Below are 18,480 nucleotides of genomic sequence, written 5' to 3'. Positions count from 1 at the left end.
TTGTTTATCCTGTGTTTCGCTTTGGCGACGCATTCCCGTCTAAATAGAAGAAATGAAGGCGTTTGGGAGAAACAGCCTCTAAGAGCACGAACAATAGGAGTTCGTCGTTAAAATCAGCTCATTAGTTAAAAGTGTGCAAAGCGCATGTTAACTCATAAACTATGTTAAATTAAAAATAAAAAAATATCACAAAATACCACCGTTTAACTTTGCAACAGGTGGTGATAATCGCTGAAACAGAACTCTGGAGATGATGGCAGGCTATAAAAAATATTAATCCAAAGACAGAAGCCTTGCACCCATTAGATGGCGCTCTAGTTTCAATTTACAGTAGAGCTGCTCCGGGTTAAAAAAAAAAAAAAGATTTCATCACGAGATTCATTTAGGAAATTTCAAAGAAGCCACAAGGTCACAATGACTTTCTGTGTTTATACTGGGTGTATAAACCATCCAGTTTATTTTAACACTTTCATATTTTACTGAATCATGGTGCATTTGAGTGCAATGAAAACAATGTTCTCATATACTGGCCATGCATTATGTGCTCCAAAACACTAAGTTCACTGTGAGGCAAATGTGGTTGAGTTTAGCTGAATTTGCCCTCCACCTAAAAGAGGTTTTAATCAGCAGGTCCGACCGGTTTCCGAGGGCTTTCCCTCTAAACAGAAAACACCCAGCTCTGTTACGATTAAAACCTGCTCTTTCACCAATTCACCACTTTCTTCCACAGACGCCATGAGTCAGCACTGAGACAAATCTCTGAGAAGCATATACTTTCACGGTGACATCACTGGATGGAAACTGAAACTGGATAGAGTAAAAAGTGTGAATTTCCCATGAACCAGACAGTAACTGTGGTTCTCTTTCTGTGCAGCTGGTGTTACACTTTTCTGCTTTTGCATATCTCACGTTAGGTCAGCACTTTAATATTGTTTATCTGTCTATACAGCTTAGAGAACTTCAGACAAATCTATGTGGGAATGTGCATTTCACCCACATTTACCTCATCACCACCACACTTTGTCATGTGTGTTGGGGAAATGCACTTGGAATCAGGTAAGGGACTTTTTTATCAGGTGAGCTCCACAACGGTTCAGACCTCGCAGTCAGTGTGTGGCGCTGTGCATTGCAGCTGGCCAAAAGACAGACTGTGAGCCCTGGCTGTCAACATCTGCTCCAGAGACTGTACCATCTGCCCGAGGCCCCGGGGGGAGAATCTCTCCTCGTCTCAGACCAGCTGTGGAGCTCCAGACGTGGACCTGAGCAGTCTTGCAGAGGCGGAGAACACGGCCAAGACACAGTCAGAGGCGCTGAGTGCTGGAACATTTGTCACACACACTTAGCCATGTTTTATCTGTGGGGTGTGATCACAGTGAGGTTTAGATAAACAAAACTCCTGCATCAGTTCTTTCTTTCACTATGTAGTGGCAGATTACCACTACATACCAGTTTATTTTAAAGCTTTTGTTACTTCTTATTTTTAAATCTACACAGCAGTATGTCAGGAATTCAGATCATCTCCAGCTGAATCAGTATTTTTGTTTCAAAAACGTAATGTATTTACAGCTCTGTGTAAAAGTCTTCAGACGCGCATATCTTTCTTTCTTTGGAAAATGGGAAATATATGCAGCAATTTCTTTAAAAGTGCAAACTCATTGAAATAAAGTATGAGGCAAAAACAGAGTTTTATGACTCTAACGAGATTTGAAAGTCAGTATTTGTTACGACCACATTTATTCTTCAGCACAGCCTGAACTCTCTTAGATAAGCGTTCTTATCGTTTCTGTAGGTAGTCTTCTGAAATAGTTCTCCAGGCTTCTTGAAGGACATTCAAAGCTCTTCTTTGGATGTTGGCTGCCTTTTGTTCTGTTCCCACACTGCTCCATTAATGTTGAGGTCTGTGCTCTGAGGAGGCCAATCCATGACTGGTAATGTTTCACTGTGTTTTTTTCTCTCCAGTGTGTTTTTACAGACACTCACACTGTTATATCTTTTTCTTGAAATTCTCCTTATTAATTGTGATTTGCACCACAAATGTAACATTTGGATTCATCATTCAAAAAGGCTTCATGTCACTGATTTTTATTTCAGTTCTCGTCCAATTCGGCATACTTGAACCTTTACACTCTGCTTCTCTTCCTTAAGAATGACTTCTTGTCAGCAACCCTTGCCACTTCTTCCTTTATTCTCTACTTGTCCAGTTTCCTCAAAATACAGTGGCCTGCAAAAGTATTCGGCCCCCTTGAACTTCCCCACATTTTGTCACATTACAGCCACAAACATGAATCAGTTTTATTGGACTTCCAGGTGAAAGACCAACACAAAGTGGTGCACACGTGAGAAGTGGAATGAAAATCATACATGATTCCAAACATGTTTTACAAATCAATAACTGCAAAGTGGGGTGTGCATAATTATTCAGCCCTGAGTCAATACTTTGTAGAACCAGCTTTTGCTGCAGTTCCAGCTGCCAGTCTTTTAGTGTCTGTCTCTACCAGCTTTGCACATCTACAGACTGAAATCTTTGCCCATTCTTCTTTGCAAAACAGCTCCAGCTCAGTCAGATTAGATGGACAGCGTTTGTCAACAGCAGTTTTCAGATCTTGCCACAGATACTCGATTGGATTTAGACACCAGACAGGTCAGGGATAAAGTTACTGAGAAATTTAAAGCAGGCTTAGGCTACAAAAAGATTTCCCAAGCCTTGAACATCCACGGAGCACTGTTCAAGCCATCATTCAGAAATGGAAGGAGTATGGCACAACTGTAAACCTGCCAAGACAAGGCCGTCCACCTAAACTCACAGGCCCAACAAGGAGAGATCAGAAATGCAGCCAAGAGGCCCATGGTGACTCTGGACGAGCTGCAGAGATCTACAGCTCAGGTGGGGGAATCTGTCCACAGGACAACTATTAGTGGTGCACTGCACAAAGTTGGCCTTTATGGAAGAGTGGCAAGAAGAAAGCCATTGTTAACAGAAAACCATAAGAAGTCCCGTTTGCAGTTTGCCACAAGCCATGTGGGGACACAGCAAACATGTGGGGGACACAGCAAACATGTGGAAGAAGCTGCTCTGGTCAGATGAGACCAAAATGCAAAACGCTGTGTGTGGAAAACTAACACTGCACATCACTCTGAACCATCCCCACTGTCAGATATGGTGGTGGCAGCATCATGCTCTGGGGGGGCTTCTCTTCAGCAGGGACGGGGAAGCTGGTCAGAGTTGATGGGAAGATGGATGGAGCCAAATACAGGGCAGTCTTGGAAGAAAACCTCTTGGAGTCTGCAAAAGACTTGAGACTGGGGCGGAGGTTCACCTTCCAGCAGGACAACGACCCTGAACATAAAGCCAGGGCAACGATGGGATGGTTTAAAACAAACATATCCATGTGTTAGAACGGCCCAGTCAAAGTCCAGATCTAAATCCAATCCAGAATCTGTGGCAAGATCTGAAAACTGCTGTTCACAAACGCTGTCCATCTAATCTGACTGAGCTGGAGCTGCTTTGCAAAGAAGAATGGGCAAAGATTTCAGTCTCTAGATGTGCAAAGCTGGTAGAGACAGACCCTAAAAGACTGGCAGCTGGAACTGCAGCAAAAGCTGGTTCTACAAAGTATTGACTCAGGGCTGAATAATTATGCACACCCCACTCTGCAGTTATTTATTTGTAAAACATGTTTGGAATCATGTATGATTTTCGTTCCACTTCTCACGTGTGCACCACTTTGTGTTGGTCTTTCACCTGGAAGTCCAATAACATTGATTCATGTTTGTGGCTGTAATGTGACCAAATGTGGAAAAGTTCAAGAGAGCCGAACACTTTTGCAAGCCACTGTATTTTAAGAACACACTGCACACCATGCCCAAATATGCCAAGTTCTCTTTGGAAATTACCTTCTTGGTACACAAATACAATTTTATGCCTGTCAAACTGTGCCATCTTGGGTCTTTGATAAATTGCCTGTTATGTCTAAACAGAACACTGGTCCATCTTTTTATTTTTTGCTTTTTTTAAGCTTGAATGATTCATAGGTGAGTGTTAAATAACTAAAATGAATTGAAAATGAGCAAAAAGGCAGCCAGAAAAACTTTGAAAGACTTTCAGAAAGTCCAGAGAATTATTGCTCAGGACTGCTTTAAAAATTAAGACAGTGTGGCTCTTTGAAAGGAGAAATGTAAACAAAGGGTGGCTCAAGACGTTTGCAGATAAGTAGGATTATGACTTTAAAGAGTCAAACTATAGTTTGAACCATGAAATAATAATCCCAGAAAATTCAAATCTTTCAAAACTGTTTGAGCACGTAAAAAAGAGAAATTGATTTTGATATACGTTTTACCATTTTTGCGACATTTGGTATTTGTGCAATTTATCATTTTAAAAATATATTGTGGGATTTATTCAGATTTTTCAAGAGAAAAAAAAATAATGCAAACGTATCATGTTTTATACATGGGTTTTTGAGATACTTCGTGTTAATGATACAGGAAAGTTATCATTTATATGGACTTTCAGAATTTGCTAGTTCATTTTTTGAAGAAGAAGAAAAAAAAAAAAAAAAAAAAACAAAAAAAAAAAAAAAAAAAAAAAAAACAAAAAAACAAAACCCCACAGTAACTGCAACCAAGATCTGCTTGAAATAAGAAAAATCTGAACCCCAAACAAGTATTAGAGGGTGGGAAGGTGTCTAACTTTATTTTTTCCACTAAGCAACAAAATTAAATGTTGCCAACGCAACACAGTACTATTTATCTGGTCTAATAATACTGTATAGTCATCTCGCTGAGTTCTGAGCTTTTTAACAGTCTTTGCCTGAAATCCCTTTCAAAATAAGAGTTCACAAAGCTATTGTTAAGACCTTTTATTTCATCAATTTGAAAGAGACAAGTAAAAACAGTGTACAAAGTTTATATTATTGTTTACTAAAGCTGGTGTCCTCAGTCTCAGGAATACAGGAGGGCAGGTACAAAAAAAAAAAAAAAAGAAATTGAAATTAAAAACAAAAGTACAAAATGAATTTCCCTATTTTCAGAAGGTGACAGCAAAGGGCGCGTGCATAGGAAAAAGTAACAGATTCAAAAACCGAACAAAAGGTCTGCAAACGATTGAAGAGAAAACATAAAAACCATTACATTCAATAATGTATTATGCACTTTTTGAGAGAAAAAAAAAATTATTATCTGTCATCTTAAATATACTGAAGTGCTTTCGGAAACCGAGCATGCTTTTAAAAGAAGCCTGAGCCTTCTTTAAAAAGGAAGAAAAACAAAAACCAGACAAGCAAATCTGGTTTTATTTGCATTCACAAACATCTGAATCCATATTATAAAAGAAGCAAATTTATTCTTTTCCGACCTTAAAGTACAAGTAAGAGTCCAAATGTAATCATTTGGGGGCAGAAAAAGTGCATGTCATTGGCACAGTACAACTTATTATAATCAATGCTGGTCTCATAAATAACTCAGAAGCTTGTGAAGGGATATAAGACCCCGAAAGGGGCGAATCAAAGATGACGGATCCCCTGAAGCCCTGTTTGTTTGCAAAGTATTCCTAAAAGACGTGTATTATGTTAAAGTGACCTCACTGAGGCTGCAGCGAATGCACTGGGTGGGGAAAACACCCAGTAGTGTACTGTACATGAAGGAAAAACCCAGAGGAGAGATCAGAGATTCTGAGGAGGAAACCAGGTGATGTTTGTGGCAGAGCGTGGAGATAAAAAGGCATCAGGAACTATAAGCACTTACTTCAGGAGGAGGCTGCAGAGGCTATTTATTACCCTGAACAGGTAACCGGGGGTCTTCTCAATGACTCTGGTGTGCAAACAGCTACCAAAATAAGAAGAAAAAAGGATTCACTGCAGGCCAGTTTGTGCCTTAATGATTAATCGCACTGCATTCTTTGCATATTTGCCTTTCCTCGCATCAGACTGCTTTTCACAATCCGTTCACCAGACTTACCATGATGTGGCGTGACAGTACAACACACTGACAAGAGTTGGTTTTTCAGCAGTAGGAAAGTGTTAAAGATCTTTTCCACATGATGGCATTTCAGTCTTAGGAGAATTAGCCATGTGTTACAACACATAAGTATGCAAGAATATTAACTTTATTTAATATGGTACATTCACTTATGAAGCAAAAAAACAAAAAGAAAAAAAAAGTCTGAATGGACTAAAACATGGATTGATCACCCACTCAAACAATACTCTTCCCACGTGATGTATTTGGTCCACAGTATGCCCATTTTCTAACTGACATGGTTATGGTGACATCAAATTGTGTTTATAAAAAAAAAAAAAAAAAAAAAAAAAAAAAAAAAAAAATCTGATTTATAGCAGTAGCGTAAGTTGTGCATAGCTACATCTCCCCATTCATTACGGTGTATGGTTGCCTGCTCAGTATAGTAATAAACAACCAGGAAATGAACAGTAGTGTTATCTCCGTGGTCAGTTCAAAGGCCACACAGGTATGTCGTCTCGGATTTCCTTCTTCCTGGAAAAAGTAATTTGGAGATGGCGACTGTTGCATCCAAAGACAGCTTCTGCAGACGATTGTTGGGAGGACGAGGGTTTGGGCCCCCGGTCTTCTGAGAGTGCAGTCAGGTGGGGAGAAGCGAGATGGTCGGACCGGAGGAATGGTTGAAAGTCGTTTAGGCCGTCCCACTGGCAGAGTAGGAGAATTGGGGAAAGTGGGGTCTCCGTTCACTGTCAAAGGACTCCATGCTGTCATCTGTGAATGAAGGGAGAAATAAATGGTCACTTTTTTTTTCCTCTCTTTAAAGTTTTCTTCAGGAGAGGTCATGGATATATGAAAGCTTACCAAACTAGTACTTTTAATATCTCTAACAATACAATACATCCATTTTTATTTATTTATTTTTTAAATAACTGCCTATCCATGTCAGGGTAATGGAGGCGTGTAAATTATACCAGCTCTGAAAAACATTTTCTACAGATATTCAAATGTCATTTTTTAGTAAGGACAGCAGAATGGACCAGTGGTTAGCCGTTGTCTCACAGCGAGAAGGTCCTGGATTTAAACCCACCAACAGGCTGGGCCCTCTCTGTGTGGAGTTTGCATGGGCCATCTCGTGCAAAAACACACATGGGTTGAATAATTCTAGGGTCCATAGGTATGAATAAAACTCTGATAGCGAGTCAACCTATCCAGAGTATACCACACCTTTTGCCCTATATGGCACTATATGGTATATGCACATTTCTCATCTTCATTTCTTGTTTATGTTTCAATAAATAAAATGTATGCATTTCATTTTTCCAGTATCATAGCTAGGAACCCATAATCACTCCATTGCCATTAATATACTAGCTGTCAGAAGTGCATCTGAGAATTTCATGAGGCACAACGCTGCGTTTTAATGGCCCCGACTCTCCAGGAGAGGGCAGGCTGCTCTCAAGGGAGCTAGTTATGCCTGCAGGAAGGTTCCTGCACTCACATTTATGAGCCCTCCACCACTAAATGAAGCATTAGCACATGGATAGAGTACAAGACTCTGTACAGAGGGAAAAACCTCTGTGGGTGAATGACTTGTTTTTTTTTTTGAAGAGTTGGAACAGTAAATGAACAGATTTGATTTAATCATATTTCACGGGGGAAAACTCTATGGGTGCCAGAGTGTGCGTGTTTAACGCTACCTTGTCCCGGTGGCGTAATCGTGATGGTTTGTGCTGTGAACTCCTCATCGAAATATCTCGTGTCCGTCTCTGATGTAACTTGGGGCTTAAATGGTGGGACCAGCTGTTGTGGAGGAGAAGACACACAAAAGTGTCAGTACATTAGAGCCTTCAATCAGTTTGGTACCATTTGCCAGTCTGATGACAATCCATGTCATGCCTAAATGGGTGGCGTCACTTTATTGACCTCCAAGATAACGATAGCTGACCAAGTTTGGTGTTCTTACAGAGACGACAGTCAGAGGAAGCTTTACAGAAACACACCTTCTTCTCATAAACATCTTGCCATTCAATGCTGGCAAAGAACTTGTGCTGCATGATTTCCTTGGCGTCATCAGGTCCTCCACCTAACCTGGAAACAAGTACAAACAGATCAAACCCAGACGCGTGATGACAACATTAATTATGTAGATTATATCATAATCTCATAGTAGGAACGCATATTTCCTTGCACAAACTCTAAATAGAAAGGTTGTCACCTTTGCTTTGGGTCTTTCTTCAGAAGACCAGAGAGCAGGGAGCGTGCTTCGAGGCCGAGGGTCCGGGGGAAGCGGATGTCTTCCATGAGGATTTGCTCAAATAGCTTCTCGTGGTCTTGGTTGTAGAAAGGCAGTCTGCCACACATCATCTCGTACATCACCACACCCAGACCCCACCAGTCCACAGCACGGCCATAGTCATTGTCTTCCAACACCTGTGTTGGGGAGAAAGGTGAGCAAGATTTTATTTTTCGGATGTTCGAGTCATTTTAACTTCCTGTTGCAGATTTATGATGTGCTATTATCTTAGAAGTAGTCCTTACACTTCTGCAGGTACAGTTTATGGTTGACAACTAATCAACCATAACTGGGTTAGGCATCAAAGGCTGTGAGAACTGCAGCTTTGTAAACCAAATACAATTACTGTAAGTAACTGGGCTGCCCCCGTACACCAACTCACTCCCACCCAACAAAAAATCACCTGCTTTCCCCCTGGTCTGGGCTTCTGAGGCAGCCCCAGCCAACACTGACTCACATCTCACATTAGGAGCAAGGATAGAGTTTCCCCCAGAGCCCTGCATATTTAATCACCACAGGGCCTTCCACACATACAGATCAGCAGAGGTGTGGGTCGCTTATGTGTGGCACCAAACAGACAAGGGTCTTACAAACAAACCACTTCAATGAACGCAGCCAGAGTCTCAGAAAGAGAAATATTTAGTATTAGTCTTTCCATAAAGTGACTTTCTTGACAGCCCTTAATGAGACAAGCTCCTCCAGTGTTGTGCTTAGTGAACAGCAAAACCTGTTGCATGACTAATGTGCTGCTGAGCGGAGTTGTTCCAAGGTCTCCGGGGACATGTACTGGATTCTACCTCACCAGGCGGATGTTGAAGGTGAAATCGAGACAAGGAGAACAGTCTGTTCTCTTAAACCTTCAGCAGTGTGATGCTAGGTAATGCCGACCCAAGAATAGAATCTTAAGTAAAAAGATGAGTGGATTAATAGAATTGGATACGGACGCAACCGTGTTGGACACAGAAGGTCCTGGAAAACAGATGGACGCATGTGTCCGTAAAAGGAACAAAACTACTTTGTATGTGCATGCGCAAGCCGAGTGCATGCGTCTGTGGGCAAACAGCCGGGTGCCGCGGTGAGCGGCGATCATCGAAGAGGACGGCTATGAGGACAGGGGCAGTAACGTGAAGCCGGTGCGGGGCTAGGATTACTGGGCCGTCTCTATTTCCAGCGCTGCTGTCGTGTGATTCACACCGTGCGACAGCTGGGCCTGCAGCTGCCCCATATATGTAGAAGAGCACCACAGCTGTGAAGCTGCCAGGAGCGCAGGAGCCAAGCTCATCCCTCATATACGTAACCAGGACTGTTTGCCTGCCTGCCTGCACCCAGCCCCAAACTAATACTGTTACACTTCCCCAAAGGAGCAGAGCTAGTGAGGAGAGAGAGGATAAAAAGCGCACACACTGCTGCTGCTTTGGAGCTCTGCTCTGTATACGGCACTTTTTCTGCTCAAAGCCATTAATTTTTTAAAGTGGTGAATCCAGATCGGTGTCGGTGGCTAGATTAAATCTGTTTACATTTTTCTTTGTAGAAGTTTCCTAAAAGCCAAATCCCTTGGCCAATAATAGTTTTCTATTACTTAATAAGAAGTGACTGAATGAAACTTTCCTACTCCTCACTGAAGAGAGAAACCGATCAGGCTTTTGCAGATTGGGTCTGTCCTCCCTCTCGCCCCCACCTCTCCACCCCCACCCCCTGCTCTGGGTGGAATATTCCCAGACGTTACAGCATTCCTGTGCAGCACACACAACAAGGTCATTGTTTACTGCAGAACAACCTGTAACACTGCCTGGCCCGCGCTCCGCAGAGACGCTTGCCAGCGACCCCGTTGCCATGGCAACGCCCCCTGATGTCTCTCTGCTCTTGGTTGCCGAGGTTGGAGCTGTCATGGGCTATGCAACTCTGTGGTGGAGCGAAGTGGGTTAGGTTGAGCTTGGAATGGGCAGAAGTAATGTATGGAAAACGCACTTAAAGCTCAGACTTTTACCTGGTGCTGATGATTAGATGGGAGCTCCATCTGATTCGACAAGCAGCACAGGTACGCGTTCCCGAGAGGCGCCCTGAAGCACTCTGTAATAGTGTCCTCACACCAGCTCTGAGTCAGCCCAGGTCAGGTGAGGCACCCCAGGCAGCATCGGGGGCTGTGGCTCCCTTAGTGCCACACAACAGCTGTAGCCAATGTGGTCTGTGTGTGTGTGTGTGTGTGTGTGTGTGTCTGTCTCTTCTCTTTTCAGAGTGCGGAAGCTCACGTTTCCTGAAATGCTGCCAGCCAATTACCCTTCCTCCTCCCCCAACCAGAAAATTCCAAATGCAGACTAAAAACAACGATACAGCAACTGTGTCAACATGGACGCCTTCTCCTGGAAACCCTTCCCCCTCTTTAATGGCAGCAGGCAAGGGGCTCATGCAAACACACATGTTCTTAGTGACACCAACCCACCCAACCACCACAAACATTCACAATGAATTCTCGTGTTACACAACCCACTCCAACACTTGTCATACCTGCACGCAACAAGGGTAGCCACACCCCTTGCCATATAACATGAGAGCAGGCTGCCCTACCCTGAGCACACGGCATACTCATTAACACAACCTTAACTGGAGATTAGAAAGGCATTTCAGGATAACAGCCCTTTTCTTCTACTAATGTTCAACACCACACACCATTCCTTTCTCTACAAATGTCACATGCACCACGACTAGCATTCAATCCTGGGCTCCAGCTCATCTTATTCAGTTCAATCAAATACAATCATTTTGTTTTTATTTACTTTAAAGCAAGGTAGCGAGCTCTTGGCTCAGCACATCTGAAAAATATCACCAATATACACACACACACATTTAAAATTAAAACAGAAACTTGAATAAAAAGACCAAAGAAAACCAAGAAATACAGATTCATTCCTGTTCTTTCACAGTTAGTGAAAGAACAGCTGGACAAGTAAATTAGTCACCAAATGTCAACCCAAGTGAACACCATTAGACAATGTGTTCACCACCATCCAACACACACCAGATTTCAAAGCTGTTTGCAGCTCTAAAGTGGCCTGACACCAAATTACTGCTTCAGCTTCCTTTAATTTGTCACTGATCTATAGAGAACTACAGAAAGTGGGCTTTTCTGCACACACTAAAGTCACCTGCAGGCTGAGCCACTGTTGTGTTTTTACCTCAGGTGCAAGGTACTCTGGAGTCCCACAGAAGGTTTTCATAGTGGCGCCATCTTTGATCCCCTCCTTACACAGGCCGAAATCTGTGATCTTTATGTGTCCGTCTTTGTCCAGCATAAGATTTTCCAGCTGAGGAGAAGACAGAAAAATTACTTCTTTGGTTAAACATCCCAAAAACATGATGTTGATATAAATTATTAAATGATCAAACATCTATCAGAAACAAGTCTTTTACAGGAATTTGTGGAAAAATAAAACATCAACTGGTGTCTGTAATTAATTAACTGAAAACTATTTAGTCATTAAACACCTTAGGTTGGAAGTAACTATGCATGTCCTCCAAATAAGGTATCTCATGTGGAAGTAAATTACCAATAGGGCACTTGCAACATTCATGGCCTTCTTCCCCTCCACTTCTTAGTCATTTGTGCTTTGTGGTGATATGTGATGGTAACTGATGGCTTACAAGAAAGTTTTTCCAGGTCAACCACGTGTGAGGGAAAGCAAAAAAATAAAAATTGATCTCTACACTTTAAATGTTCTTTTCTCAGTTCGATACATAAATATTGTGAAAATGCTCATAAAAAGCGTGAATATGGAAAGGTACCTGGTGATACACATACACAGGTAAACCTGACTGAAAAACATGCATTATGCAGCGTCATGACTTGAGGTTACATGGCCTTTTAATATCAGCATGTCCTCACCCTCCCCTCGCTGTCTCTCTCCCTCAGTTAAAGTCACCTGGCAGCTGTAGCTCACACGTGGCCAGCAGCGCCCGGCCAGAGTCAGCACATCCTCCAATCCTGCTACCCTGGCATTTTCAGGAGAACCCTAGCAGGCTGGGAGCCTGGCTCATAAACCCAAGGGAGAGAGGGAGGAAAGGGAGGGGGGGGAGGTAGGGAGTGCTATGCTGACCTGGCTGGTATAGTTTTATCAGCTGGAAGTATTAGGGCTTCAGAAGCCCACTGCAACTGATAACCTCCCCAAAGCCTTCTTAAACTCAAACATGCCTTATCAATTTGCAGCATCCATCTCCGATGTCATCTTCCCTCGCACACTTCTCTTTAGCTTTTAAACTCAAATGCAAAACAAGAAGCAGTTGGAAATCTCAAACTTCTTCATTCTGAGAAGATGTGTGGCTTTTCCCCTCCATTAAAGAAAACAGCTAACACAAAGAATGACGTCAATCTCACACACAGAGCGGTGATATCACCCACTGAGAACTTTGTGTGTACTATAATGACTGGTTGGTGGTGATCTGTTCAAAGGGGCGGTGGTAGTTATTTCTGTCTGGCTGCAGCAATGTACAGGCCGGACTTCCATCCAGCTGCAGTGAGGTCTGGAGTTTGATCTGGGGGAGGCAGATCAATAAGGCCTGGCCACTGCTCTAGATGGAGACAGATCCTATTTATATCCTGCCACGGGGAGGGAGAAAGAAAGTGAAGGGGAGGAGGGTGGAGAAAGGGAGGCTGACTACTAGGATGATAGGAAGTGAGGACACATTTCCCTGCCTACCTTTAGATCCCGATAAACCACGTTTCTTTCAGCATGCAGGTAGTCCAAAGCAGACACTATCTCTGCGCCGTAGAACCGCGCACGCTCCTCTGAAAACACCCGGTCTCTTGAAAGATGGAAGAAAAGCTGAGGGGATGTGGGAGAGATTGACAGGGACGCAGAGGACAAATAGGAGTGTTTTTCAGTCAAGGAGGAAGTGAGAAATGAACACACTCAACAGCCAAAGTATTTACAGATGCACATTTAGCGATGATTAAACTAGTTTACCTCACCACCGTTTGCATACTCCATGACAAAGCACAGGCGGTCATGTGTTTGGAAGGAGTATTTCAGTCCCTGCAGATCAAAAAACAAAAACCTCAAAGCAGAACTTCATGTTTCAAACCAAGTCAAGCGGAAGCTGGCATTTAAACAGCTAATGGTAACATGAAATATCACAATACATGTTGCGGCTTTAGCTACATTTTTGAACATTTCGAAAGAAGAGGAGGAAAACCACAGCACAGACAATGTGTTGCCTTCACCCACCACTTAGATCTAAAATTTGGTAGGAGCTTATCATTACAACCCACCTCAAAGCAAGGGTTAACTGATTAAAAACAAAACCACTCAACTGTAGCCTTTGTAAGCACAGCACTTCAAAACATTCCTGACAAAAACTGCCTCTTTTTTCTGAATGGATGCTTCTGGGTTAGACTGAAGAGGTCTGAGGATCTGTGCGAGTTAAAATAAGGTTTGGTTTGGGTATATGGAGGAGCTCCTTACTGTCAAGAACGGATGCTTTGAATTCTGGAGGACTCTGTTCTCTGTGAGTGTGTGCGCCACTTCATCCTGGAGACAAGAAAGGAGGAAAAAAAAAGGGACAGCATTTGTGCAACTCTCTCAATCACTATTTAGGTATCAGTCATTGGTTTCCCCCAGACTCCCAGTGCATTTTCACCCCTTCACTTGCTCATTGGCAGCCACTCACTTTTGCTACGATCACCTCCTTCTTTAGGATCTTCATGGCATAGTAGCGTCCTGTGGCCTTCTCCTTTACCAGAATAACTTTGCCAAAAGTGCCTTTTCCCAGGAGTTTGAGGTATTCAAAGTCATGCATAGTCTGCAAGGCAATGGGGGAGAATACAGCATCTGGTTACAAACAGGAGCATTAATGAACTCAGACTCTAAACAGGACACGCAAGCCCACTGACAACAACGCTGAAGCATTTAAGGCACCATCTCACCCACAGAGCAATTTCCACTCCTCTAATGGTTTGACCTATATATGTGGTTGTGTCTCAGTTAACCTTTGACCCCCAGCTCTGAAGAGAATGTTGAAAATGGTTGTGCGGGGGACATCTAATCCAGTGACATTGGAACTTTAAGTCATGACACATGTGGGGGGAGGGGGGCATGTGTGAAACCTAGTGGGCATGCTATCTGGTGCCAAGCCACCCACAACTGATGTTGGGAAAGAAGCTGTGGGCCGAAGCTGTGCAAGTACAAATAAGCTGGGGAGGGTGAAGGAGGAGTAACTGTCAAATGAGGGGGGGGGCACACAAAAAAAAAAAAAAAAAAAAAAAAAGGCTGTACTAACAGCCAGGAGCCATCTCACTAGTTAACCCTTTAAGACCTACCATAGAACCAAGTCCGCCAGAGCTTATATTATATGTTTACCTGCTGTGGAGCCATTTTTGGGAGCATTTCAAGTTGCTATACCTCAATACAACCATTACAGCCCAAATTTTAATAATATGTCTGCATTAAGTGCATAGTAATTACATAAATTGCAAAAAAGTGCAATAAACTACAAAAAAATTGAAAATCGTTTTTGCTTTTTTAACATATATTTCTAGTTAGAGAAATTTAAGAGGCTTATCCCTCAAAACTGTAAATACAAAAAAAAAGTTGCACAAAATAGTTTCCCACCACAGGAAATTTATTTTGAGTGTCTTCATAGTTTTATTTTTGAAATACACCAATTTTTATACACTGCAGGAAAAATGTAAATAAACATTATAGTGCAAATTTGCAAAAAAGCAGCATATGCATCAAAATAAACTATTTCCAGCAGTGCAATATGAGTCCTAAGCATCCCAGAAACCACACAGAAAGTCATAAAGTCAAAGATAACTTTTAAAAACACCAGTATAGGCTCATGAGGCCCTGATGGTAAAAACTACATTTCTGCGAAAATGATGTCACTTCCAATTTCGGGCAGGCCATGGCGGACATGCGATAGTTCGCGCTGACGTCTATTCCAACGTAGGAAGTGTTATGAACAGCTGATCGGATCGGTGTGTGTTTCTGGAATATTATGTTTTTGTTGCTGCAAGTGCTTTGATGCAGTTTTTGCAAAGCTTTATGTGGAAGGAAACTGTGACCGAGGACAAGCTGATGGCATAAGAAGTACGTACAACTCCTCCGGTTTCATATGCAAAAAAAATTATTGCGCTAGCTTACGTGGTTGCAGAGCTACCGGGATTTAAAAATAGTTACGCAAAACGGAGCGTGCCCGCTCCGACCGGCTCTAAAGGGTTAAGAACGAGTGAGAGAGACATTTATGAGGACACAATCGAACAAAGATACATGAGTGTAAATGAGCTAGTACCACTTTGAGTCTGGGTTTGGTCAGGTAGACCTCCATGTCCATGGGGTCTGGGGAGGAGTCCATCATCTCCTCCTCTTGTTTCTGTAGGCCTTCAGCCACTGCCTGGATGGCTTTGGTCCATTCTTCCCTGAGGTAGACACAAGCAGCAGAGATTACATCAGTCCATTTACCACCAAGCAACCCCAGCAGCCCAATCATGTAATCTTCTTATCAACAGGAAGGCAATTTCAAGTGTGACTTCTGCCAAGAGCCAGTGCACAGGGTGAAGGTGTATAATGATGATTAAATATGTATGTTGGTGTACGCTTCTGCATGTTAGAAAACTAAGCTCTTAAACTACTTTGTAGCATTCTGGGCCAAATCTTAGCATGCGGATGATACGAGCTCAAGTGCTCTGTGAGCAGTGAGGGGTCTGCGTCTCACTTGCCTCTCCTCGGGGGTCTCCACGTGGAAGGTACGCTCGATGACAGTGGTCCACTGCAGGCAGCGGATGATGAATGTGTTGGGCTTGGGCCGTTCCGTCTTCATCAGCTGGCACTCTGACCACAGCCGGGGAGATGGAGACGAAGAGAAGGGCCAGTGTGTAGGAGAGCAGAGGGGAGAGACAGACCCGCAGTTATAGCCATTTATCTTTATCGCCGTCCTAACAGACAATCTCGGCCAATTTGGAAAAGAACAGGTGCACTTTGGTGGGAGAAAACAACTGATGCTTAAATCGTCAGTCCCTTTAAAAATAAAAATGCTCTGTATTAGTAGCGCTTTAAATCCAGCACATATTCCAATTCATTCCCTAACGGTTGTTTTAAAAAGCAACTCTTTACTAGTCATTTTCAGACTGTGATGAATCTGACAAAACACATGTTAAATTATTGGTCTGAATCATCGAGAAATCCCAAAACCCAAGGTCACATCTTGTTTTCTCAGAGCAGAACCTGAGATGATATCACATTTCCACTAAAATGAATCAGCTAAAGGAAACAGAACTTCATGTCTGAGAAACTCAAACCAGGAAATGTTTAACTTGCCACGTTGGCACACACCCGGCTTAATCAGTCTTGTTCTTTAAGAATTTCATATCATGCACATCATCACACCCTTCTTTTATTGCTTCTGCTGAAATTTTCCCACTTTTGGAGCAAATAATTGTCTTGTAAGCAGTTTGCAAAAACAATTACTCACAACAGTCTAATAACTGAATTTACAAAGCAGAGATTTCCATCTGCACCTCCTTCGCAGTAACATCTGTTCCCAAATGAAACATGTCAGCAAATATGTCAGAACGTGACACAAAATGGCCTGCGTCTGATGGATGGAGGACTCTGAGTGGACCACCACTGAGATCCAACATGGCTCCATCAGGGTGAATATGTAATCCAGCTGCAGCGGCCCCGTCAGCAACGACGCACCATGTGTCCTCTGCGGTGGGGTCACAGTGGTGACAAAAGCAAAGCCAGCGCTGATGGAGACAGAACCTCCGAGAGGAGCCCAGATAAATACTTGAAATCAGGCGGCTAATGGCCACGATAACTCAAGAGTGTCGGAGAGGAAACATTTTGTTAAACAAACAGTATGCCGTCTAATTGCTGTGTTCAGTCATCTGCACAGCTTATCGCAGCAACTTTCTCTGATGTGAAGATCGAGTGAGTCGAGCTGCTCTGGGCATTTTTTTGTTTTTGTTATTATCTGTCACAATGCAAACAAAGTTTTGGGCACTGCACAGAGAGAAGAGAGCTGCCATCTGATGCATTAATGTAAGGAGTCAAAACATCTTGCGTGCACGTTCAGTGGCGGAGCTCTCTTTGCTCGGAGCGGTCCTCCTACTGAAAACCGCGCCGCCGTTCTATTAAGGTGATAACACAGCAATTTCTCTTTCTATTCAAAGTCATTTAGAAAGCTGCCAGATGAGTAAACGGAGGGGTTACTTGTTCAAAAAGGTCTTCCACATTTTTCCTTATACACTGTCAAACTGTTATTAACTTCTTTTCAGTGTGAAGACGTAGAAAAAAACGTTTTTTTGTTTTTTTAAAATCATGCATGCAAGTTAAGAAGAGCAGCAAACAAAATAGGGGTGAAAACAAGCTGCCAAGAAACAAGGGAAAAAATGTGGTGGTTTCTCTGAAGCAGATACTCACGTGCTACAGAGAAGTTATTTAAGGGGGTTTCCAGCTGGTCAACATCTTGCGGTCGCTCTTTGTAGCCAATGAATGTACCATCACTCTTCAGGAGAAAATACCTTGGCCTCCAGGTCTTGATGTATTCTCCTGATAAGAGAAAAAGATTGAAGAGGAGGTAAAATTAAACAGCATGTGACCAACTCCTTTTTCTTTCCCCCCCTCCGGTGTTGTCTGTTCAAACCTTACTTGCTTTTACAGCCTCGAAAGCTGAGGAATAATGCCTCATAACATTTTAGAGATTTCTTTTCATGTTAATCGTCAGCGGTATAACGCATTATTAAATTAGCACTGAAAGCACTAGGGCCTTCTTTTAGTGAGACTCAAAAGTGCTGTTTTTAAAGCAGGAGTCAGGACTCCTTCCCTCCACGTGGTACGTCCTCTTTTCCAACAGTCATTTCCAATGTAGATAGTCACAGGATATTCAAACAAAACAAAACACAAAAACCCACCTTGTCCCAACTTGTCCCGAGTTTGAGGATCTAAGTCGACTAATTTCACCAGGAAGGAGACTAGATTTCCCCCCCCAAATTCCACTGTAGCCATTTTTACACAAGAAATCAAACGAATACCAGGAGAATGAGGAATGGGACATTGTTTCAAGTGGCCTTTTCTCACTTATAGCACACAATGGAGGAATGTAAGCTTCAAACACACTCTTCCCATTGGAAATATTCTTGTTTGAGAGTGTGCAGGATTCACTTGCCCTCTCTGAATTGTGACAGTTGATCTTGTCATTCTTCCAACAGCACAGCAGGCATGGTAAAAATCTAACGT

The 18,480-nt window shown here is 42.7% G+C and overlaps 1 protein-coding gene across 3 annotated transcripts in view; it reads right to left on the bottom strand.

Moving 5' to 3' along the window:
* Positions 1 to 4,844: 4,844 nt before the first annotated feature.
* The window catches only part of akt1 (v-akt murine thymoma viral oncogene homolog 1), a 31,960-nt gene continuing 18,324 nt past the window's right edge, over positions 4,845 to 18,480 (bottom strand). For all 3 annotated transcript variants that reach the window (XM_040042004.1, XM_040042003.1, XM_040042005.1), the window contains exons 3-14: positions 17,665 to 17,793; positions 15,960 to 16,071; positions 15,533 to 15,659; positions 13,910 to 14,041; positions 13,705 to 13,770; positions 13,207 to 13,275; positions 12,940 to 13,065; positions 11,422 to 11,550; positions 8,171 to 8,385; positions 7,956 to 8,043; positions 7,653 to 7,755; positions 4,845 to 6,726 (exon numbers count right to left, since the gene is read on the bottom strand). In XM_040042004.1, coding sequence (XP_039897938.1) covers positions 6,647 to 6,726; positions 7,653 to 7,755; positions 7,956 to 8,043; positions 8,171 to 8,385; positions 11,422 to 11,550; positions 12,940 to 13,065; positions 13,207 to 13,275; positions 13,705 to 13,770; positions 13,910 to 14,041; positions 15,533 to 15,659; positions 15,960 to 16,071; positions 17,665 to 17,793 — 1,376 coding nt within the window. In that variant the 3' untranslated portion in view covers positions 4,845 to 6,646. The remainder of the gene's footprint in view (positions 6,727 to 7,652; positions 7,756 to 7,955; positions 8,044 to 8,170; positions 8,386 to 11,421; positions 11,551 to 12,939; positions 13,066 to 13,206; positions 13,276 to 13,704; positions 13,771 to 13,909; positions 14,042 to 15,532; positions 15,660 to 15,959; positions 16,072 to 17,664; positions 17,794 to 18,480) is intronic.

Source organism: Simochromis diagramma, unplaced genomic scaffold (genome assembly GCF_900408965.1).
Source record: "Simochromis diagramma unplaced genomic scaffold, fSimDia1.1 OVJJ01000304.1, whole genome shotgun sequence".
Classification (NCBI taxonomy): domain Eukaryota; kingdom Metazoa; phylum Chordata; class Actinopteri; order Cichliformes; family Cichlidae; genus Simochromis; species Simochromis diagramma.
The sequence above is the reverse complement of the archived record's forward strand: the minus strand, read 5'-3'. Positions and strand labels throughout refer to the sequence as shown.